Source organism: Myodes glareolus, chromosome 24, assembly GCF_982192425.1.
Source record: "Myodes glareolus chromosome 24, mMyoGla1.1, whole genome shotgun sequence".
NCBI classification, from domain to species: domain Eukaryota; kingdom Metazoa; phylum Chordata; class Mammalia; order Rodentia; family Cricetidae; genus Myodes; species Myodes glareolus.
In genome coordinates this window covers 46,219,503-46,245,056 of record NC_142049.1, presented here as the reverse complement: position 1 = coordinate 46,245,056, position 25,554 = coordinate 46,219,503, and the positions used below count along the sequence as shown (strand labels likewise).

At 41.6% G+C, this 25,554-nt stretch overlaps 1 protein-coding gene across 5 annotated transcripts in view; it reads right to left on the bottom strand.

The window, feature by feature from the left end:
• Positions 1-56: 56 nt before the first annotated feature.
• The window catches only part of Hps5 (HPS5 biogenesis of lysosomal organelles complex 2 subunit 2), a 46,124-nt gene continuing 20,626 nt past the window's right edge, over positions 57-25,554 (bottom strand). For all 5 annotated transcript variants that reach the window (XM_048427023.3, XM_048427022.3, XM_085682717.2 and 2 more), the window contains 15 exons: positions 19,692-19,780; positions 18,517-18,695; positions 17,802-17,960; positions 16,562-16,748; positions 15,798-15,921; positions 13,595-13,744; positions 12,996-13,067; positions 12,133-12,710; positions 8,024-8,144; positions 7,415-7,570; positions 6,422-6,541; positions 5,506-5,619; positions 3,020-3,126; positions 2,084-2,354; positions 57-653 (listed from right to left, as the gene is read on the bottom strand). In XM_048427023.3, coding sequence (XP_048282980.1) covers positions 593-653; positions 2,084-2,354; positions 3,020-3,126; positions 5,506-5,619; positions 6,422-6,541; positions 7,415-7,570; positions 8,024-8,144; positions 12,133-12,710; positions 12,996-13,067; positions 13,595-13,744; positions 15,798-15,921; positions 16,562-16,748; positions 17,802-17,960; positions 18,517-18,695; positions 19,692-19,780 — 2,488 coding nt within the window. In that variant the 3' untranslated portion in view covers positions 57-592. The remainder of the gene's footprint in view (positions 654-2,083; positions 2,355-3,019; positions 3,127-5,505; positions 5,620-6,421; positions 6,542-7,414; positions 7,571-8,023; positions 8,145-12,132; positions 12,711-12,995; positions 13,068-13,594; positions 13,745-15,797; positions 15,922-16,561; positions 16,749-17,801; positions 17,961-18,516; positions 18,696-19,691; positions 19,781-25,554) is intronic.

The following is a 25,554-nucleotide window of genomic DNA, read 5'->3' as shown; positions in this document are numbered from 1 at the left end:
GTGTATAGGTTTAGAATAAAAAACATATCAAATAAATACTAGAAAGATTCTCTAAATTGAGTTCAACTCAGATACGGGCAATTTTATTTAAAACTCTCATTTGAATCTTCAATGTTCAATACATATTGTCAACAAAAAATGTCATTGTTCTAGGCCTACGTCAGTAGTTTCTAGATGGCCTCAGACGAGTGTAAACAGTACTGAACTCCAGGTCACAACATTATCTGTCCTCGTGTAACACAGTGTCCGCCCTAACAGAGCTGCCACAGCAGAGAACAATTCCCTGATGCACGAACAGTGTGAACACCACTGTGTAAGCCTGAGAACACATGGCAGCGAGCTCTCCCACACTTGTCCCAGTGAACAACCAACTTGTCCCAGGACAGCTCTGGTTGATGACCTTTGAGGTCACAGAAGCACAAGTGCCAAGTGCCAAGGTGGAGACGGTGGCAACAGCAGCTGCAGCAGCATGGCAGGTTCTGGTACTGGCATGGTTTCAGGCATCCCCTTTCCTTCTGCGACAAGGCCCTCTGAAGGTTCTGAGCAGGATTCCATGTGGTCAAAATGACACCATGTCCTGGAAGATCTCCCACTAGGCCTGCTGTGACCAGAGGAACCGGTCACATTTCTCAAGCATGCCTTGTATCAGTGCTCTGGAATCCCACAAAAAGAAAACAGCAAATTCAGTTGTCCAAGTTCATTCTTAATAGCAAAGCAAAAACTCTAAAGACTTAAGAGGATTTAAGATCAAAAGACATAGGCTGAAGCCAGCAGAGTGGGCGAGGACATCAGACTCAGGGTACTAGTAAATGGCCAAGCATGGATGAGGCCTCGGGGTCAGTGGCCCAGTGATGGAAAAAAAGAAAGGGATCAAGAGAATGAACAAGCAGTCTGTAATAGGAGAAAATATATGCAGATCCCACCTGGTAAGAGGCATCTACACATTTGGAATACAGTAGAATTCCACAATCAAACTAACAACCTGATTCTAAAATGGGCAATGAAATGAATTATTTCTCCAAGTATAAAAGTAAGCATAAATGTTCACTCAGCATCACTGCTGTTAGGGAAATGTACACCAGCTGAGCAACTCTAATATAAAATTCCAAAATATTCTCAAATTCAAAAATTTCTGAAATCTGAAATGCTATGTTCCAAGGTATATTAGCTATGGGACATTAAACCTATACTGTGGTCACTCTACTTAGATGAGGCATCTAAGATTTTCAAACTCACACAAAGTCGAGTGATGGTCACCAGGGCTATAGGAATGAAGGCCTGTTTAATAGCTATGGCACATCAATTCACAGAGGGAATATGCTGGAAACTGTCTGCACAGCAACATGCATACACTAAGTGACTAAATGCTCTAGACAGCAATTTTCACATGGGTTTGCTTTTTCCTTTTCTTTTTCATTCAGTCCAGGCTGACCTTGAACTGCTAATCCTTCTGTCTCCACCTCCCCAGGGCTGAGATTACAAGTGTGTGCCTTCACACTTTTGTTGTTTCTACAACATCTATTTTACAACAGACAGAAAAAGAAAAACTTGACTAAAATAACTGTGCGTGTGTGCTTGTGTGTGCGTGTGTGTGCGTGTGTGCTTGTGTGTGCTTGTGTGTGCGTGTGTGTTTTGCTCTGTGTTTTAATATGGATATTGAATGCAAGGCTTCATACATAATAAATAAATCCCTATCACTGAGCTACATGCCCAGCCCCTTTTCACTTTTGAGACGGATTTTACTAAATCCCCTGTGTGTCTCTGAACTTGTGGTTCTCCAGCATTGACCTCCTAAGCAGCAAGCTCACAGGCCAGGCCAGTAACAATATCATTCTTACAGAACTGAGGGTGCATGGTAGTGGGGCACTGACACTAACCTGAAGAGTACCCTGATCATGGCGGTGAGTAAAATTTTACTTTGGCCTCCTCTTTTACACCATAATCAGCAGATGTGTCTCACTCTCCTCACGAGCTAGTGAGGGCTTGAGATTACATGATCTCTGCACTCCCATCTACCTACTGTTGAAAGTCTGCAAGTAACATGCTCAGACTCCACAGACAGTGTATGGCGGACTGGCATTACCTCTGCCTTCTCTCAGCGATCCTCAGGATGTCACAGGTTCTGGTAAACTTTGCTGACAACTCAAGGGCCAGACCACATTCCTGTAGCAGTGCCCAGGCCTGATCTGGGCCCAAGGCCTTAGCTAACAGGAGTGCCACATTCCCCACATTGATGGGAGCAGGCCCATCACTGAGGCTCCCATTTAGTGGCTCCTGAGGAGCTGGCTGTGTGCTCCTGTTCTGTAGTAGATGTAAGAGAAGCTTCCATTCTTCCAAGGTCTCAGGGATCCACCCTGCACAGAGAAACACAGAACATACATACAAGCTCCATACATGAAGTGTGAGAACTATGAGAACACAGCAAAATAAACACATTCAAGAACAGAGTCTCACTTCAGCACAAACCTTCTGAATTCACAGAATTAAAATCATCCTCAAACTTTCTGGATATGTAACAAGGAACCAAATAGACACATATGTGAGAACATGTGTGCAGGTTTCCATAGAAGCCAGAAAAGGGTGTTAAAGTCCATGGAACTAGGGTTAGAGGCGAGTATGATCCACCCAGCATGGGTGATGGGAGCCAAACTCTGGTCCTCTGCAAGAACACCATGTGCCCTTCCCTGCTTTGCCACCTTCCAGCCCTCTTTTTCTTTCAGACTCATTGGAAAGAGCTTTAAAGTGGGCAAGAATGAAAGTCAGAGGTCCAGGGTGAGACTCCATCCCAGGAGTTACCTCCTTACAACAGCATCTGAAAACATGGAGTAGAGGCTTAAGACAGAAAGCAGCTGTTAAACAGAAAAGATGCTGTCATACACCAGAGACTAGGGAAGTCCCCACAATTTTAACAGCTATCTAGGATTGTGTGGACAATGACTAAAATGTTCCAACATGCTTGCTGAAACTGAGCGACTTCCAGAACACCACAGTGAGGAGTTAGCAGTTGGGATTTACATACCTTTGTCCCCTCCCATCAGGCTTAGGTCGTTCAGATGCACAATGTTGGTGAAGGCCTCCCTCCTCCTCTCCAGCTCCAGACAGAGGGTAAGATATCCAGGCCAGAAGCTTAAAGGGAACAAAGTTGACGAAAGGAGTAAGTGCAGTGAATGTCTATGAAGGCCACTGTCCATAGCAGCCACATGTGGTCCTTAAAGCTTAAGGTAAAAGTAAAAATTAAATCTCAGTGCTAAGTTGTTGTTATGATAATCTTTTTTGTTTGTTTGTTTCTAGTGACAAGGTTTCTCTATGTAGTTCAGGCTGTCTTGGAACTCCCTCTGTAGGCCAGGGTGGCCTCAAACACAGAGATCCACTTGTCTCTGCCTCCCAAGTGCTGGGATTAAAGGCATGCATCACCACCCTCTAGCTCTTAAGTCTTTTTTTAAGATTTATCTATTTTTAAAAACTTTAAAATTTTTTATGTGTATGGGTATTTTGTTTAAATGTAATGTCTGAGTATCGCATGTGCCTGTTGCCAAGAAGTCCAAAAGTAGGTACTGGATCCCCTGGAACTGGAGTTAGAGACAGTTGTGAACTGCCATGTGAGTGCTGGGAATTGAACCCGGGTTCTCTAGAAAGTACTCTTAACCCCTGAGCCATCTTCCCAATCGCAAGATTTACTTATGTATGTATGTATTTATTTACTGCTTTGTATTTGTTTGATTTTTTTCAAGATTGGGTTTTTCTGTATAGCTCTGGGTGTCCTGGAACTCACTTTGTAGGCCAAGCTGGCCTCAAACTCACAAAGATGGGCCTGCTTCTGTGTCTGCCTCCCAAGTGCTGGGATTAAAGGCGTGCACCACCACAACCCAACGCAAGATTTATTTGTATATTATGTGTATAAATGTTTGTCTAGATATATGTTTCTGCATAATGTACAAGTCTGGTGTCCCCAAAGGTCAGAAGAAGGCATCAGATCCCCTAGATTTAGAATTACATCAGTTATGAACCTCCATGTAGATGCTGGGAATTGAACCTAAATCTTTTGCATGAGCAGCAAGTGTTTTTAATTACCGAACCATCTCTGCAGTCTCTAAAAGTCAGCTTTGTAATTAAAAATTGGTGATCACATGTGGCTAGAGGGCAGTGCAGTAGAAAATTTCCATCATCACACAAACTTCTACTCGACAGTCTGGATCTAGTGTGAGTAAGAAACAAAGCTTTATGTACTTTGTAAGTAGTTTTGTTTTTTAATTTTCTTTTCATTATGTATATGGCTGCTTTGCCTGCATGTACCATATGCGTGTCTGGTGCCTGGGGAGACTAGAAAAACTTATCAGATCCACTAGACTTGGAGCTACAGACGGTTGTGCTGAAAATCAAACCTAGACCCTCTGGAAGAGTAGACAGTGCTCTTAACCCCTGAACCATATTGCTAGCCCCTATTTATTAGATTTTACCATTCAATACAAAAACAGAATGTGTCTCCAAATCCCAGTCCATGGACTTTCTCCTTGGTGCTTCCTAATCACCAATCCTTCATCCTGTAATAATTCACACAACCTCTTCCTGCAGGCTTTCCTTTCTCATGGATAGCACTAGAAATAATCTCCAGGGAGTCTAAAGGATGGCCAGAGAGATGGGTCAGCAGGTTAAGGGACATGCTGCCAACCTTGACAGCCTGAGTTCTATCCCTTGAACTCATATGGCACAAGAGAACCAACACTAGAAGGCTGTTCTCTGACTTCCACACAGATGACATAGCATGCACTTGCCACCCCCAAATTAAATTACAAATAAAACAAACGACTATTTATTGTTTAAGCCCCAAAGAGTATCTCATGATCTCACCAGCTGCCACCCGCCCACTCTTATCCTTCATTATCAATGAGTAAGAAAGTATCACATCGCTGTCACTGCATGAACTCCCTCTAACAGCAGAAGCAGAGGGCACCAGCCAGTGAGTAGCCCTCCCATCAGCAGTGTCAGTTTTCCACCCCTTCCTGTCCCCTCAGCAGACTCACCTCACTCCACAGCCTTCAGGACTGACTGCCAATCCCCCTTTTCCTGAGCTCTTCCCCAGGAAACCTATCCTGATCTCTCCCTTCTTGGAAGTCTTTTATCTATTGTAACTGGTGTGGACTTACTACATAACAGCTGGGGGAACTGACTCTAGCAACTGAGCAGAGGGAATACAAGCACTTAAATACTACCACTTAAATCACAGGGCTAGAAAGACAGCTCAGGAGTTAAGCTCATTGGCTGTTCCTGCAGAGGACCTGGGTGGCTCACAACTGTCTGTAACCCCAGTCCCAGGAAGTCCTGATGCCCTCTTCTGGACTCTGTGGTGCACTGAAAACGGCCGCACACAGAAAGTAAAAATCTTAGTATTAAAAAAAGTTACATTTAAGCATCAAATTGAATCCTTGCATAAAATAAAGCACAGCAATGCAGGACCCTAACTAGAGGGTTATTTCTGGGTCCCAATCTGTAAACATCCTCACTTACCCATAGGACTTACAGATGTCAGTCATTTTCTCTTTGGTTGTAAAGTCTGCAGGAAGTTTAATCAGAAGAAGAATCAACTGACTATAACCCCAGGAAAGCAAGTGTGAATGGGGCCTATGAAATGAAAAAGTACCGGAAATTAGACAGGAAATAAACTCTAGGAAGTACTACATAGTCATCTAATAGGAAAAACTGCAACTGAAGCATTACCATTATTATAAATTCCAAATATTTCTATTTTCCTCCTTAAAATTTAAACATAACTTTTTTTTTATATCTCGTTCATCTCAAAATGAAATAGTAAACAGAAATGGGGCCTGGGGCTATAACTCAGTGCTAGAGTGTCTGCCTAGCATGCAGGTACTGAGTTTAATTCTAATTCTGATTTAATCCAGTTTAATCCTAATCCTTGATTCTACCAGGAGGCAGTGCTTTCAAAAGGCTTCCCTTGGGGAGAATACAAGACTGTTTCTGAGTCATGTATTGGTCATTTTATTTGCAGATTATATTTTTTCAAATCCTCTGGGTAAATTCACAAATTAATTGACATGTCTTTTGAAAAAAAACATACATGCACACACACACAAAGACACACACATACACAGTTTTCTTTAAAGCCAGCCACTCCAGGGTTCACTGTGGGTCTCCAAAAGAGCTGCAGGGAGACCAGTTTAATTCTTTGAAGTTATGTGCAAATTTTTACATGAATGTGCATTTTCCTGAAAGGAACTGTGAGATTCTTACAGGGCCATAACCTCACAGTGTTCAGAACCACTAGGATGCACATGGATACACAATCTTGATACTCCCAGTACCTGGTTAAGTTTTTCTACTGCTGTTACTAAAGTGAGCCCGAACACTACAGGGGAAAATTAAGTTCCACTTTGAGGGAGGTTCACAGGGGAGGACTGCTTACCTGGGATGTCCTTCATCATCTACTGTACTTGTGCTTGGTGGAGCATCATGGGACACTGCCAAAAGCAGCCAGTCAAGTCTTAAAGATTCTGGTTGTAGAAGGAACTCAAGGAAGGATGGCCTGAGGGCAAGTTGGGGTGAAAAAACTATTAATTTTCATGAGAGAAAACAAAGTAGGTGGATGTAAAGAAAACAATAAAGGATAACTTGTAATCTCCTCTAGTACCAAGGCTAGAAATGCTAGTGAGAGCATCAGTCTGCTAAGTGAGTAACCTAGGTGTAAGGCGATAAGGGAAAGCTAGAGGGAGGCGGGGAAAGGGGTGGCCGGGTGGCAAACAGGGAACGAAGACTCTCCGGTCACATAACTAAACGGAGCTGACGGCCACGGAGAGGACAAACGATGGCCTGGCCTGAAGGACAGAGCAGGAGCAGAAATCCACTCCTGAGAGTCAGGCTACTGCAGTGAAAAGCACTCACTGGTGGGGGAATAAAAATCTTGTCTGCTTTGCGGGAAGTCCTGTTCAATCAAGAATTTATTTTCTTTTTGAAGATTATTTATTTTTATTTTATGTGTGTGTGCTGCCTGCACATATGTGCACCATATGTATGTAGTACCTTCAGAGGCCACTCAGATCTCCATAACTGGAGTTATAGACTGCTGTGAGCTGTCACATGAATGCTGGGAATGGAACCTAGGTCGCCTGCAAGAGCAGCAAGTACTCCTAACTGCCTAGCCATCTCTGCAGCATGAGGGACTGAATTTTATGCCAAGACTCTGAGACTCTCTCAGAGAGGAGGTGAAGTGTGGTGTATGAGCATCTGTGGTGGATGCTGTGCAGGGGAGGTGTGTGCTGAGGGGTATAAAAATGCCCAAATCCGCATCTTCCACAGTAGGTGCCTCACCCTCCTCAGAGCCGGCAGTGAAAATGTGACCACAGCTCATACAATAGAAACAACGTTCCGCCTAGAACAGAGACTACACACGCCTTCTCACCACTGATCTTCAGGCCTTGATTTCACCAGACTGTCGAGATAGGCCAAAAACTGAGCTGGATGGTGACGGCAAAGCTGTGCAATGTCTGAAGGCGAGATGGACGGGTAAAACTTGATGAAGGCTCGAAGGGCTGACTCCCCAAACCTATCATACAATCTGTATTTGAAAACAGAGCATATCAGTCTCCCACTTCATTGCCATATGATTTGGTTATACTATGAACTCATTAGAAATAAAAATAAATATTCTAATAAGAAGCTGCACAAAAAGCCAGGCAGTGGTGGTACATGTCTTTAATGCCAGCACTTGGGAGGCAGAGGCAGGTGGATCGCTGAGTTCAAGGCCAGCCTGGCCTACAAGAGCTAGTTCAAGAACAGCTAGGGCTGTTGCACAGAGAAACCCTGTCTCTTAAAAAAAGAAGAAGAAGAAGGAAGAAGAAGAAGGAAGAAGGAAGAAGAAGAAGAAGAAGAAGAAGAAGCAGCAGCAGCAGCAGCAGCAGCAGCAGCAGCAGCAGCAGCAGCAGCAGCAGCTGTACAATATACAAATGAGTCAAACTTTAGATACTAATCCATAAAAACATTGCAGATGTTTAGGTACAGGACTACCTACCGGGTGGCAAACGCGATCAACAAGGGACTATCTGAAGGGACCGAGTCATCCAGTAACTGTAATGCTGTGGGCAGGTCTCTGTCTTCCATCTCCGTGTATGCAGGATTAGAACGTGCCATTTCTGAAAACAAAGAAAAAAACCAGTCTTTCCCTTCACCTCTTTGCTGCAACTATTCTTGGACACATTCATTTAACCGTCTTCACCACATCCTACTATCACCCACTAGAGTGTCACCCCAATATTTGTTAAGCATTGCAGGAAACAAAAACAGAACCTGACAGGATAAAAATCTCAACTTTTTAAAACCATAAAGTTAAATTGGGAAGTAAAACTCACTAGAATTTTTATTTTGTATATGTGTGTGCTGGGGTACCTACAGATCAGAAGAGAGAATTGGATCTCCTGGAGCTGGAGTTATAAGCCATCTAATGTGGATGCTAGGAATCAAACTCAGGTCCTCTACAAGAGCAGCAAGCACTAGCATTTAGCTTCTAAGCCTCCATTTCAGACTCATGTACTGAAATTTTCAGAGAACAGAAGAGCAAATAGTCTCTACTATGCTTGAAAAAGAAGTTTAAAGGCTGTGTACCATACATATTCATATGTGTACATACAATCACATATGTGTGTATGTATGTATTTGTGTGGTATACACACACACACACACACACACACACACACACACACACACACACATCACAAGCCAGATAGCTCAATTATCAATGCCAAACTGCTTAGGTTTTACAGAATTAGAATTCCCATATCATCTCTTAGAGATAAATTCTGTAAAGTTGATTTAAAAATAGTTCACGTTTAAAAATGAAAACAAAACAAAACAAAAAAACAATAGTCAAGCAAATATTTATCCTAAGAAGGAAGAACTGACTTTGAGGAGCAGCCAGAAATCATTTACAGCTAAACTTACTGAATGAAGTGAGTGACGATCTTGCTAAAAATCTCTTTAGGGTTAAAAAGAGAAAAGACTGGGTGTAGTGACACACCTTTGAGCCCAGCACTCAGAAGGCAGAGGCAGGCAGAGCTCATGAGTTTGAGGCCAGCCTGGTCTATGTAGTGAGCTCCAGGACAGCCAGGACTCTGTGGAGAGACAGTGTCAAGAATGAAAGGAAAGAAAGGGAAGGAGGGAGGGAATGAGGGAGGGGGAGAGAGGGAGTGAGGGAAGAAAGGATGAAGAGAGAGAAAGAAAACAAGAAAGAAAGGGTATGACTCTAACATGAAATGAGATTTTTTTTTTTCCCAGTAGTTTTCAGTGGTGCTAAGACACATAATCAAGAATAGTTTCAGAATTTGTCTTCCATCAAAAAAACAGCTTGTTCTGATGCGGGAAAAGAAGAGCTCACTCACTGTGGCAGAAGTGCAAACTGTCACAGTCGCTATAACAATTTATAGGAGTTTTCTCACAAAGCTGGAACTGGATCTGCCATATGACCCGGGTGCACCACTGCTGGGCATTCACCCCAAAGATCCCAAGTCAACACACCAAGATACCAGCTTATCCATGTCGCAGCTGCAGTGTTCACAACAGCTAAGAAACTGAACAAGCCTGCATGTCCATCAGCGGGTGAATGAACAAAAATATGGTACATAAAAAGATGGAATTTATGTAGTCATAAAGGAAAATGAAATTATGACATCTGTGGGAAAATGAATGCAATTGGAAATCATGTTAAGCAAAACAAGTCAGACTCAAAAAGACAAATGCCATATGTTCTCTCTTATATTGATAGAGAGAGAGCAACAGACAGAAGAGAACTAGACAAGGGGAAGGTAGGAAATGAAAGAGAAAATAAATGATGGCACATATATGGCAATGTCATGATGAAACCCTTTACTGTCTGTGGTAACCTAGAAAATACCTGTATTTATTATCAGCGTGCATGCGTGTGTGTGTGTGTGTGTGATGTGTTTGCATGCATGGGCATGCCACAGCATGTATGTGGGGGTAAGAAGACAACTTGGTGGAGAGAGTTCTCTCTTTCCATCTGAATATAAGTTCTGGAGATGGGAGTCACAGTTCCAGCCTTGTACAGCACTTTTTCCCTCATAAACATCTCTCTGGGGGACTGGAGAGATGGCTCAGTGGTTAAGAGCACTGCTTGCTCTTCCAAAGGTCCAGAGTTCAATTCCCAGCAACCACATGGTGGCTCACAACCATCTGGAATGAGATCTGGTGCCCTCTTCTGGCCTGCAAGCATACATGCAGAATATTAAGAATACTGTATACATAATAAATAAATAAATCTTTAAAAAAAATATCTCTCTGATCCCCGAAACCATTAAAAGACAAAACAAAACCACACCCTCCACAACTGGAATATTATCAGACAGGTGGCACCTGTCTAAAGTCAATTTTCAGCTTCTACTAAAAGGAAAGCAATTGCCCCCATGCTGCTTTCCATTTGACTGCATCAGACAAGAACTTAACGAGCTGGAGATGCAAGAGCAGCTTCATGCTGGGTACCCATGACTTCAGTTCTATGCATGCTCTTCACCCTGCATGCTCTATCTAGGACTGGTATAGTGGTCACCACAGCACTGACAGACTTTTCCTGCCAATTTCTGGGATCAAGGTTGAAGATGACCACACAAGGGAAAAGATGCAATTTAAGTTAAGAGGGCTGTCAGACACTCAACTATTTGAAAACAAGTATCTTGCTTAAGTCACATAAACACAACCTGTGCTTTTAAGCTACGACTATAAGTGAACTGAAGCAGAACTGTAACTGTAGATGTATTTTCTAGGAAGCCAAAAGACCTTCAAGTTAGATAACAGGCAAGTGTGTCACTACCTGTGACAACTGACTGGGCAATGAGGAAAATTGTGTTTAATGTCACAATTGCTAGAGACCATGTGGCTTCTGTTACTCAAGCAAAATTTTGAAGGCAAAAACAAAAAAAAACAAAACAAAAATAAAAAACTTCAAAAACAGGGCAATACAGCAGAGAAGAGCAACAAGTATGAATACAAATCTGTACAGGTGGACAGCAGCTAGTGTGAACTGCAAACAAGCCAGAGTAGTAGGGCTCACACCTTTAATCCCAGCACTCAGGAGGCAGAGGCACGTAGATCTTTGTGAGTTGGAGGCCAGTCTTTGTCTACAGAGCATATTCTGGGGCAGCCAAGGCTACACAGAGAAATCCTGTATCAAAAAACAAAACAAAAGAAAGAAAAATAAAACTAATTTTTTTTATAACAGAGTAACAAGATAAGTCAATATTTGAAGAACTATTAAAGCTTAAATGAGTAAAACACAGGGCCATTGGGATGGCTTAGTGGAAAAAGATGCTTGCTACCAAGTCTGATGATACCTGAACTCAATTCTGGGGACCCACATGGTGGAAGAACAGACTGATTCCAAAGTTGTCTTATGAGCTCTAAAATTGTGTCATGATACATTCGCATATATATGCAGGCATATGCATGCAAACATACATACATTCACACACACACATACAAATAAAAAATTTAAAAAGACTGTAGGGGCTGGAAAGCTAACTCAGTAGTTAAAAGCATTTGTTGCTCTTAAGGAGGACATGGGTTTTGTTTCCATCCACCCACAACCACTATAAGTCCTGCTTCAGAGGATCTGATGCTCTCTTCTGACTTCTTCAAGCACTGCAATGTATGGCATATATACAAAGAGATACATATACATACAAAAAACACAAATGATTTTTTTTTTGTTTCTTTTGCTGTTTTTTTGTTTTTTCAAGACAGGGTTTTTTTGTGTAGTCCTGGCCATCCTGGAACAAATAAATACTTTTTTTTAAAGGAGTGAATAGTTGGGCAGTAGGAGCACTCACCTTTAATCCCAGCACTTAGGAGGCAAAGGCAGGCGGATCTCTGTGAGTTCAAGCCAGCCTGATCTACAAAGCATGTTCCAGGGCAGGCAAGGCTGTTACACAAAGAAACCTTGTCAAAAAGAAAGAAGGAAGGAAGGGAAGGAGGGAGGGAGGAAGAAATGAAGAGAAATGAATAGAAAACAAAAGGAAGGGCTGGTCAGCAGAGGTAAGTTTTCTACTCAAATCTTTTGTCAAGTCTCCACATTATAAAACACCTCTACAAGTGGTAATGACATCTGGCTATTACCTTTCAGTCCTTCAACAAAAGTGTCCCAAACACAAGGGCTGTTGGTGTAACTTATCTTGATACTCTCCCTTGCTCTCTTCAAGTCCAGGAGAAAAAAATACTTCTTCAGGAAACGACAAGCCAGGACCTCAGGAGAGAGCTGCTGTGAAGCACAGTCCACATGTCCACCTGTGCTGTCCACTACAGAGGTCAGCACACTCAGTTCCAAACACAGCGTTGTCAATTCTGACAGGTCTTTCTCAAGACTGTTCGATATGGTGTACGGAGAATACACTCGAAAAATGTCGCCCAAGGGCTCACTGAGGCTGCTTACAGATTCACAGGCTGTATGACCACCAGTTTCTTCAATGCCTAAAGAATTCCTCTTTTCTTCTTCACTGTCTTCATCTAATCCTCTCTCTTCTGACTCACTAAGGAGGTGCACATCCGGGCTCAATTTCACAGGCAGACTGCTGCTACTGGAAATGCCAGCAGGGCCCTTCAGGGCAAATGTTTTCTCTAACTGTGAAAGCCACTTCTGTAAAGCTGTTCTTAGTGACTTGGGTTCAAATAAAACCAGAGGGTCCAGTAACTTGGTCCTATGCAAAACAGATGAATGTGAACATTGTCTCATTTGTTTTTAAAAATTAGATTATTTCAGAACAAACCTAACTGATAAAGCATACTCATCTAAGAATAAAGGTTGCTTTTGAGTTCTTTAAATGACAATTATCCCAACAGTCCAATGAGACAGACATCACCGCCTCTGGAGTACGTTACTGACTCCTGAATATCCATGGCAAATACCTCTGACCTAGACAGTCAAGACAACTACTGATACTGCCCAAGGCAAACCCCACTCACAGTAAATCCTCCACACTCACATTGCTTCCGCTGTCTCTGCTCTGAGTTCTTGAAGCCTGTCTTCTTCAGGAAGTTGACTAATTTCTTTCTCCCTAGAAAAGCATAAAAAAGAAATAATCCTATTCACAAGCATTAGGGGCAACCAAACTTTCTTAGACCAAGACTTCTATTTACTGCTTACTAAATGGCGAGTGTGCCACATGTTACACTGCTTTAAAGAGTCTTTTATTCCATATTATCTTTACCAAACATTCCGTTTCTATTCACTAAGGGATAGCACATCCTAGAGCTGACAGGCCAGGCAGCATTAATGACTAAAGTTTAAGCTATTCAGAAGGGCTAGGACAAAACCTGGATCTCAGCCACCTCGTCTTAATCTAAGACTCCTCCTACATTCCAGGAAGGTGACAAGATGACAGAGAGGGAGAAAGGTGAATGAGATACGAAACTAAAACCCTGTCTCAATAGAGTTAATTCCTCTAGACTAGAATTTAGCTTCTGAGCTACACAACAATCTTCAGTGAGCAGCGTCATACCAACAGGGTCTCTCACAGTAACAGTCTCTGACACACTCACACTGGCAGTGGTCTAGCATTCCAGACTCTGACATAAGGCTTACTCAGCGTCTTCCTCTAGATGGCAGGTAACTGCATTCGCTTCCTCTTCGTGTGCTTGGTCAACATCCTTGGATTCAAATGTCTCTTTCAGCTCAGGGCTTGCGTGAAGGGTGCCGATCTTCTCAGTTGTTTTACGCACAAAGCAAGAAACACTGGAAGTCAAATATCAAAAACCTAACATGAAAATATATCAACATTGTAAAGAGTGAAAAATCTGTTTCCTGACGTTCCTGTTTCCATTAGTACTACATAGCCAGCTTGAGTTTAACAACAAGACAGGTTACTTAAAACAATTTCTCTGAGCAACCCCATTTCACATGAGGCTCATATAAACTCACAGTAAGATGATTCACTGTTTGTAAAACTGTCCCGAGGCCAGTGAGTCAATGCTAAAGGGCAGATTTCTAGTGGGGTTGTCTGTTCAATGTAATGTCTCTTTCACCTCAGTTAAGCATGTGATCATCAGTCAATTCCTGATCAGAGACTAATAAGAAACAGACCCTTCTACAGGAAGAATGTGCACCCAGCAGGACGCAGGCAAGTAGATGGGCAAAAGATACATCTTCTCTCTCATTCTCAGTGCCAAGATTGGTTTCATACACAGACTAGAAAGAATTCTCAAAAATCTCCAGTTCTGGGGCTGGAAAGATGGCTCACAACCATGTATAATAGGATGTGATATCTGATGTTCTCTTCTAGTATGCAGGTATAAATGAGGAGCACTCATACATAAAATAAAAATAAAAAATTTTTAAAAATCTCCAATTCTCAAGGGCTGAAGAGATGGATCAGATCAGCGGTTAAGAACATTGGCTGCTTTTCCAGAGGACGCAGGTTCAATTCCAGTCACCCACATGGCAACTTACAACTGTCTAACTTCAGTTACAGGGGCTCTGACATCCTCACACATACATACACACAGTAATTAATGTTCATAAAATCTCCAATTCTCCCAGGTGTGGTAGTGTGCTTTTAACCCCAGCACTCAGGAGGCAGAGGCAGGTAGATCTCTGTGAGTTTGAGGCCAGGCTGTGATGCGGGAGAATTATCTGTATTCTGTCAATCATATTTTAATAAAATGCTGATTGGCCAGGCAGGCAGTATAGGCGGGAAAACCAGACAGGAAGTAGAGGTGATGCAATGAGAACAGGAGAATTCTGGGAAGCAGGGAGGTTCCTCTGCCATTCCTGCGCAGACCACCGAAGAGGCAACATGTAAGTTGTCACACTAAGAAAGGTACTGAGCCTGTGTGGCTAACATAGATCAGAATAATGGGTTAAGATAAGTCATAAGAACTAATAAGTAGCCTGACCTAATGGACCAATCAGTTTATAACCTTATGGAGTCCTGTGTGTGATTTTTCCTTGGGGGTTGCCAGCTGTGGGGTACTGGGCGGGAACAGATACCCCAACAAGCCGGCCCCCATCATGTTACAAGGCTGATCTACATATGGAGTTCCATGCCAGCTAGAGCTACATAGTAAGAACATGTCTCAAGAAAGGGGGAAAAATCCTCCAGATTAACCCATTAAGTGAGAAAGAATCAAGAAATAACTAATGGGCCAAAAAGACACCTCAGCTGGTATAAGGTGTTTTCTACTCTTTTAGAGAACCTTGGTTCAGTTCCCACTACCCATATAAAGGCTCAAAACCACTTATGACTCCAGTTCCAGAGGATCTGACATGGCCTGGCCTCCACAGGCAGCATGGTGTACAGGAACTCACACAAGTTCACACACATCAATACAAATAGATAAATCTTCACACATAAAAAAAGACTAAATGGGCCAGAGAGAGGCTGAGTAGGTAAAGGCCCTTGCCACCAAGCCTGACAAGATGAGTCTGATCCCTAGACTCCACATGGAGAAGGAAAGAAATAATGAGATGAAGTTGTCCTCCACCTCCACGTGGATGCACTATGGCGTACACCAGGGAAGAGGCTGAAATACTTAGTTGTGCCATGTCTGAAGTGGGAGTAGGGGCTCATCTACGACTAAACTACTCAGCTACACAAATGAAGAGGAACACTCAAGTTCACCCAAGGTTAAAAGGGGAAGCCAACAGTTCATATTAACAGATTATTAGAGAAATAACGTGAGACCTTCTATTTATTTAACATTTAAAATGCCTTTTCCTTCTCAGTATGTCATGTGACAACTGAAGCAAAATGAGAACTAGAATTAAATGACATGACTGGTTCATTTACCTTTCTTTAACAGCCTGAAGAGACACCAGCGGAGATGGAGAACGAAATGGCAGTGGAATGCTGAAGGGCAGAAAAGCTTCACTCTTGTCTGTCTCAGACATCACTGGACCATGGGAAACATTGTCTAATAAACAGAATCAGGGAAAAATAAACATCTAATCACATGAAAGTTTTTTATACAAAGCTAAACAAATTCAGCAATGAATAAACCAAAGGAAATGAAGGATTTGGTACCAAAATTATAACTGACTCAGATACAAATGAGCACAGAACACAGGTTTCTGGGATGCACGGATGGTCCACATGAAACACTGAGCCAGGTACCTTTATCCAACTACTAACCCTGTATCCCCACAAGTCACAAAGGTAGGTTAGGGTTTCTACTAATCTCTTCTCAACAGATCGGTCACAGGAATGCTGAACATTGAAAAGGGAAGGCAATGGCTCCCAAAACGAGCTATCTTTCATTCCTGGTGGAAAATAATGTGGTTAGTTATGGTTAAAAAAAAAAAAAAAAAAAAAAAAACCTGTCCAGCATTTTGATACATGAACCAAATTAGACACTTTACAAATGTTAGTCCAAACAAGAGGTTAAAAACAACCTACACATCACTACCTCCTAGTGACCAGCAGATCTATAGGTGGCTAGTCTCTAATAGGTTAAAATTTACTCATAACTGACAGAAACTCTGCATAAGATTATCCTGTCCATTCACAGAGAGCACTGTTCCTCGTCAGTGACCAATAAGAGACACACTCATCACCGTCATTTCTGTTTGTTCCACAGTCCTGCTCTGGCTGTTCTTCTTCCTGGGGCGAGGCAAATTCTCTAAGTCTTTCATCTTCTGAGAAGGTCTGACTGTGAAGGGAGCAGGAGTCTTCTTCGGACTGACTGCCTCTTCTACTACTAATGATTCGATAAATACCAGAGTCCAAGATGCTAAAACTTTCCTAAAAATGAAAAGAATTCCCCTTCAAAATCAAAGTTCTTCTGTGTAAGACAACGCATCTTTTTCAGAATAAGAGCAACACTGGGCCGAAGGTCAGCAGTCAACTAGTTTATCAGCACACACTAGTGGAGAGTGCGGGCACCTAGCACAGGCTCAGAAGAGCAAGTGACACCATGTCTTCCACCAAATTCTCAGCTTGGCTTTGGAAAGCAGGCAGTGAGGAAGGGAGTTGAAAGGAGACAGTCCTGAGTAGCACTGAGACTTCAGGTGATATAAAAACATCTGAAATCTCAGACTGAAAGCTACCCCACCTAGACAGGAAGCTATGTAAAGGACAGTTGGGAACGGCAGGCAATAAACAGTGACGGAAACAAATGCAGCTTCAGAACATACTTGACTTTCCTTAGCTGCTCGTCATGGGAGAAAGCTCCCGTGTTATATTTTGGATTCTATGGTGCTACTAAGAGGTGGTAACCCTTCAGAAGTAGGGCTCAGTGGAAAGTTAGGTTACTAGAGGTATGCTCTTGAATGTGATACTGGGACCATTCCCTCCTTGTTTTTCTCAGCTTCCTGGATATCATTAGGTGAGCAGCTTTCTTTTACCATGTTCTTCTTGCCAAAGCCCTAAGGGACAATACCAGCTAACTATGTACTAAACTTCTCAAACCACAAACCAAAATAAGCTTTCCCTTCTTACAAAGTGTTCAGCTCAGGTAGTCTGAAAAGTAACAAAAAAATCTGACATCTCCATGACACTTTCCCCAAAAAATTACTCCATGGAAAGCAAAACAGATCCTTGGACTTGCTCATTTCCCTGCAAGATCCAAAAACTCATAAAGGAGCTACTGGGCTGGCAGAATGGCTTAGTGGGTAAAGGTACCTGATGCCATGCATAATGACCTAAGTTCAATCCTCAGGACTCAGATGGAGGGAGAAAAGAACTGATTCCTAAAAGATGTCCTCAGACCTCCATTTGTGTTTGCTGGCATGTGCATGTCCCCTTCTCCCCAATACACACATACTAAACAAATAAGCTAAAAAGAAAAGCACTCACATGTGATGAAATGGAGCTTCTTCTACTACTGCAAGCTGAATCCAAAGGCTCAAATTTTAAGATCAGTTCATCCAGTTGAGAAATTAGTTCACTGCAGGTTATAAGGTCCAGCTGCGATTTCAAATGCTCTAATTTATCTGCAGTTAATGTTTTTCTTGCCTAATAAAAGGATAAAAAAAAAAAGAGAGAGAGAACAGCTTACTGTCTATAGCCACATCTATATCCAAACAGCCACGGGATTCACACAAGACTAAGCCTTACGGGTGTTCTGAGGTTTAAGTACATGTTGTATATTAAGAGTTACCATATGCACAATCATCCTCTTCAAATCAAGCTCTAAAATTAAAATATATTTGTGAATTAATCTGACTTTTTGCTTGATTTTTGTTTTTCAAAACAGGGTTTAGAGACCCTGCGTAGCCCTTACTGTCCTTGAACTCACTTTGTAGACCAGGCTGGTTTCAAACCCACATAGATCCACTTGCCTCTGTCTCCCAAGTGCTGGAATTAAAGGCGTGCACCACCACACCCAGCTCTGATATTTATTTGAAACCAAAAAATTCACCATCTTTATTACCCTTCACAGATATAATTGCCAAGCTTTCTTTGAAGACTGTAACTCTACATGTGTAAGTCATACAGAACAGTTAATAAAGATAAGCTAGGATGGTTTGACCAACCCATAATTAACAACTACAGGTAAGCTCTAACTCACTCTGCTGGTAATGATAGAATTCTGGAAGAGACAGCATGTGCGAGCAGCCAGGTCCCACAGGCCTCTCCTTAACAGGCGTTCCACACAGCGCTCAACAGACAACAGGGAAAGATGCGAGATTTTCCCATTAAAGTGTAAACAGAACAACTCATTCTTGTAGACAGCTACATCCTGAATATCTATAAAACAAACAAACAAACAAACAAAACACGGGGGTGAACAGACAAGACATTAATCAAATACTTCTTGCTCTTTTTTTTTAAGTCCTGGGCTAGAGAAGTAGCTTAGTGATAGGGCTCTTGCCTAGAATGAACAAGACCCCATTCTTGATCCCCTGCAGTGGAAGGGAAACCCTATCATTTTTACATGGGCTAAAATCATACTTACAAAAATCTTAAATAAGATTTTGCTTGTCAAGCTGTGGTAGGGCATGCCTTTAATCCCTGCACTTGGGAGGCAGAGGCAGGAGGAAGATCTTGTGAGTTAGAGGCCAGTCTGGTCTACAGAGTGAGTTTCAGAACAGCCACGGCAACACAAAGAAATCCTGCCTTGGAAAAAATGATTTGGCTCAGTGTAGTTTCATTTCTTTTAATACTTGAACTTCAATGAAGAAATCATATTTAGACACGTTTCCAAGATTAGAAAACAAATGAGCTTTCTGATCTAAAATCCTAATTTTAAGATGCTAATTCCTGTGAAAAGGAATTGGGAGTACAAAAGTAGAGCGTATGTTTTGAGTCAGGCTATAATATTCGAGAAAATTACAACCTGGCACTCACATGAATAGATTTTAACAAGTATATAAATGGATGAATCTTGCATGAGTAGGTATGAACACATGAAAGAAAGAATCTAACATACTAATTTGCAAGGGAAATCCTCAATTGGTGGAAAACAACCTATAAGAAATCAATGTGGATCAATAATGACCTCCCTCCTTTCTCTGCAGAAAAGACTCTAAAAGTCAAAGCCAAAGCACTATCTTACCAGCTATGCTAAATTTTCCTATATTTCTGGTTTCAACCATGAGTACAGGGACTGATTTTCTGTTAGTCACATACAATGACTATTCCCTGCATTTTCAACTTCTCACATTATAAAATAATTATAATATAATTAATTTTCACACACAAATAAGAGACTAAAAGTTACTTAAGAAAGAAAAATACAATTACCTTTGACTTCACTCCAAAGAAGAACTTGAATATTTTGAGGAATGAAAATATAAATTCCTTTTTCTGTCCATGTCAGCACACAGTGTTCACTGGAAGAGAAAATAAAAGAGGTCAAAAACAAAACAAAACACCCTCATGTACACTAGAGCATAGAACTTTAAAATTCTCTGGACTCAATCTCTTATTAGCTATTAAAGTAAAATCAGACAGTACAAAGGAAATACAGCAGTGCCCAGCTGATTCAACCTTACCATCTTCTTTCCAAGCCCAATAAAAACATAGGATCAAGTGGTGTCAAATTGGGAAAATTTAGACACAAACACAAATAACTTTAGGGAAAAAAAAAAGACTGATCTCTGGAAAAAAAAAAACCTATTAAGAGGGAATTATGTGATCCTGATGCAACTTCTCAGATAAAACAGACAGACACTCATTTAAATAGACCAGTAAGTTACAGTCAATCAACTGAGGAATCCCTATCAAGAAAGGCAAAATTCTGACTTGATCTGTGTATGTAGGTGAACACAGGCTAAGAAGACCTGGCCAAGTCCATCCGTACCAAAAGTATTAAGAAAGGCTCCAGTTATATTCTCTAATGAGGTCCATTAAGCTACAAAAGTGCTATTTTGTAAGAGAGATAATCACATGCCAAGGTCATTCAGCAGAAAGGTAGAAGACCTCACATTTAGACTGCAGAGTGCAGCCACCAAAGCTGGAGCTTCCCTCTGAACCTCACAGGACTTTCTCCCTCATTTCCCACCAGAAACTCCGGCCCTTTCTTCAATACACATCCCTGACTCTCTAGCTGTCTCTCCTTTTCTGCTTCTCTTTTTCGATCTAATGTACTTGCAAGGATGAATATATCTATAGACGTCACTTTCTTTCGCATGACTGGCAGGTTGTTACTAAGCACACATGCTCTCCCATCTAGCCACCCTCCAAGGCTAGCAGATCTACTCTCCCCTGATGCTGCCCCACAGTCCAGTCTAGCACCTTCTCCTGACGTGGCAACTTCTTATCCACTGCTTCATCGTGCACTGCAGTATTTTGCAGAAAGAAACATCTCTCCAACAAGATTATAATCCTGTGAACTTGCAGCTTTTTTCCATATATATCTAACATATATATCTAATAATCACATGCCTATGATCATAATCAGTAAAATTGGTAAAATACCTTTAAGAGTCAGAGGGGATATTCAACTTGTAAAATTTATTTTTTAATTACATTTTTTGTTTGTTTTTGCTTTAACTTTTGTTTTTCAAGGCAGTGTTGCTCTATATAGCTCTGGCTGTCCTGGAACTCAGAGGTCTGCCTGCTTCAGCCTCATGAGTGTTGGGACTAATGGCATGCACCACCACAACAGGCTAAAAATTCTATTTTTATTTACTTTGTGTGTATGTGTACGGGAATGCATGTGACATGAAACATTTGTGAAGGTTAGAGGACAACCTGCAAAAATCTGTTCTCTCCTTTGACCATGTGGATCTCATGGCTCAAACTCAGGTAATCAGGCTTGGCAGTAGGCACCTTTATCCACTGAGCCATTTCAGACACCCAACTTGCAAAATGCCCTTGATGTAATAATCCAAGGGCTGAGAGAGGGCTCAGTAGTTAAAAACATTGATTGCTTTCCCAGAAGACCTGGGTCAATTCCCAGCACCCACATGGCAACTCACAACTGTCTGTAACTCCAGTTCCTGGGGATCTGACGTCCTCACACAGATATACATGCATGCAAAACAATAATGCACATATTTTTTTAAAGGAAGAAAGAAGAGAAGAAATAATAACCCAAATAGTAACCCAGAGGCTGGAAAGTTAGTTCAGTGGTTAAGTGCACTCTGTTCTTCCAGAGGACCCAAGTTCAGTTCCCAGGACCCATGGCCAGCAGCTTATAACTGCTGCCAACTCTAGCAACAGGGGATCCAATACGCTATCTTTAGACTTCCTTCACCACCCCCCACACAGAGCAGATACACACACACACACACACACACACACACACACACACACACACCTAAGTGAAATGAATATAAGAGGAATAGCAGATAAAGTCTGGATGAAATGAAGGATACAAAGGAGACATAAGAGCCCATACTTATTCTTCATAACATTCTTCATCCTCTTATTCCTTCACGGGTAATAAACCAGAACACCAAAGCTAAAAGAATTGTTTAAGAAGTCAAATAAAAAGTATAAACAAAAAAGTCAAAGAAGGCTGGCCATTGTGCCACAACCTTTAATCCCAGCACTCAGGAGGCAGAGGCATGTGAATCTCATTGAATTTGAGGCCAGCCTGGTCTACATAGCAAGTTTTAGGCCAGCCAGGATCACACAGAGAAAGCCTGTCTCAAAACAAATAGATAATAAATAGATTAGATTAGATTAGATTAGATAGATAGATAGATAGATAGATAGACAGACAGACAGACAGACAGATAGATAGATAAAGTCAAAGAAGCTGGGCACATGCCTATGATCACAGCACTAAGGAAACTAAGGCAAGAATTGCCACAAGTTCAAAGCCAGCCTGTGCTACAAAGCAAGTACCAGGCTAACCAGGGCTATGCAGCACTATTAACAGTAACAACAACAAAGTCAGAGATAAGAAGGTGACACAAATGTACCACAGAAAATACAACACATAAGAAGCTGGCTACCATCTAAAACTCCAGTTCCAGGATATCTGCAGGCCCGAGACAAACATGAGTCATATACACACATATAGAAAGAACACTCATACACATAAAGTAAATATATCCAAATATATTGTTTTAGAGAATGCCTCCATGTGAGATTTGGAGGGGGGTACCAGTAGAAACACCCTAAGTCACAAATGTGGGGGCAAGAATAAACAAACAGAACAGAGGCAGTTTGCCTGCTATTGTTTTTCAAAAGCAGCCTACATTGAATGCACGACTGTCTGATGGTCTAATGTGTACTTAGCACTGTGATGCTCAAATGAATCTGATAGTGGCAATAAGTGAGGGATGGACGTAGTCTGAAGAAAGGACATAGAAACAAGTATCTAACCCACGCCAGAGCAGTCACGAAGGCAAAGCGGCATCAATTACTGCTGAGAAAGCTAAGCTGTTGACCATGAAAGGTCTGGCTTCCTGCAGCAAGAGAGGTAAGAGAGCTCCCTTTAAATCACTAAATTCAAGCGACAGTCTGCCTGGAGAACCAAGCACGCTCCTAAGAAAGAATATATTCTGTTTACTCCGCCCCCCCCCCGCCCCAAGCTGAGGACCAAACTCAGGACCTTCTGCATACCTAGCAAGTGCTCTACCACTGAGCTAAATCCCCAACCTGAGAAAAAAAATACAATCTCTAACATAGCTAGGTCATGATGTAACATCTCACTCACTCCACACATCACATAGTCAACAAATATGATATCTACCATCTACCAGATACTATGTCAAACACTACAAACACAGCACTGGATAAAGGAGCCACAAAGCTCACATGGAGCTCACTGTTTAAGGGTAAGGAGAGTATAAGTATTTTATGAACACAAAATTATAAACATGATAAATGCTATGCAAGGAGACCAATAATGGAGGGAGTTTTTAATATGATTTATGTAAGTATAGCAAGTAAGTGGCTGCCTTTCTCCAGCAACTTTCAGAATAGATTATTAATTTCAGAGTTAAAATACCTATAATTCACTTTAAACACCTTGGTGTAGATTTTGTGACATGAGCTAATTTAACCTTTGTGGGGAAAAGTTAACATTTTCACTACATTTTGAAAGAGCAGCTAGTTACCTTTGAAAAGCCCTGGTCAGTAGACCACATGGTAGAGCACCTATAAAAATCACTATCCTTCTCTGAGTTCAGTCAGTTATATTAACTAGCAGAAGGGATATTAGGAATAACTTCTCACAGTAAAGCAATCAGAGCTCACAGACCCCACACTGCACCTCTGCCATGCACAACAAGCTGCTGACAGAGTAGCACTCCATGCTGCTTAGCATTTGACTCTGGGCTAATGCAACGAGGTAAGCTGACCCTTACATGAGAATGAACTGAGTCGGCCTGGAGCAGATCTTTCATACAAGTTACTTGTTGGAAGACCTAAAAGGCAAAAAGCTGAAGTTTCACTGTGCTTTCAAAAACAGGCTCCACAACTGTTAATGTCCTCTATGCTAGCACTGACTAGATCCAAGCAGGGAGTTTATAAAAGAATGAGTACCCTCACCAGAGAATACTAACTGCCAGAAAGCTCCCTGACAATTATAAACTCTCCTTCTAGTTTGGAAAAGGATCTCTTCATTTATTTTACTACTGAATATTATATGCAACACAATCATGTACAAATGTCCCAAAAATAAATTAACATAAAAACAACCTTAAGAGATAAAAGTGGCTATCCCCCACAACTTCAGAGGAACTCTGAAGCACAGGCTGCCACTGCACAAAGAGAACCAAGAGGTGAGTGATCACCCACCCAGCTGGACACACCACTCTCTAGGCCCTTGTAACTGGGTAAAAGCCCAGGCCCCTCCCCCAACTAACACAGCTTCTCTAGCCAGCCAGCAGGCAAGCTTCCTGCAAGTAGGCTAGTCCAACACCCCCACCCCATTGATCGGACCCTGAAAGTTACAAGTTCCACTCTGCCCCCAAATCCTCCTATCCCCCGCGACCTCAGAAGAACTCTGAAGCACAGACTGTGACTGCACAAACTGGACCAAAAGAGCAGATCAAGAGAGGGGGCCAAGAGATACCTCAATGGCTCTCTAAGACACAGAGAGCAACAGGACAAAGCAGACCGAGAACAGTTCCCAAAGACACTGATAGCAACTGCAAGGACTGGACCAAGAGGCAAAGACACTGCTAGCACCAATTGGAGAAAGAGATGGGTAGGCACCAATGCAAGAATTCATTCAACAACCTAAAAAGCAACTTGGTAACACCAGAACCCAGTGATCATACAACAGGAAGACTTGAACATCCTAACCCAGAAGAAACAGAAGAAAACAATTCTAAATGTAACATTATGAGGATGATGGAGACCTTTAAAGAGGAAATGAAAAATTCTCTTAAAGAATGGAAGAAAAGAAAAGATTGGAAGAAATCAATAAATCTCTCAAAGAAACCCAAGAAAACTAAGAAAAAACAAATAGGTGAAGCAAATAGTTCAGACAGTTCAAAACTAGAAGACTGAAATAAATAAAGGCAATAAAACATAAACCAAAGGGATTCTCGAAATGGAAAATCTGGGTAAATGAATGAGAACTACAGAGACAAGCATGACCAACAGAATACAAGAGATGGAAGAGAGAATCTCAGGTGCTGAAGATACTAAAAGGAAATAGATACATCATTCAGAGAAAATGTTAACTCCAACAAATTCTTAACACAAAACATCCATGAAATCTGGAACATCATGAAAAGACCAAACCTAAGAATAAAAGGGATAGAAGAAGGAGAAGAACTCCAGCTCAAGTGCACAAAAAGTATATACAACAAAATCATAGAAGAAAACTTTCCCAACATAAAGAAGGGTATCCCTAGGAAAGTACAAGAAGCTTACAGAACACCAAATAGACTGGACCAAAAAAAGAAAAGTGTCCCTGCCATATAATAATCAAAACACAAAACATACAGAATAAAGAAAGAATATTAAGAGCTGCAAAGCAAAAAGGTCAAGTAACATATAAAGACAGACCTATCAGAATTACACCTGGTTTCTCAGTGGAAAACATGAAAGTCAGAAGGTCCTGGACAGATGTGCTACAGACACTAATAGACCACGGATGCAATCCCAGACTACTATACCCAGCAAAGCTTTCAATCAACATCGATGGAGAAAACAAGATATTCCATGACAAAACCAAATTTAAACAATACGTATT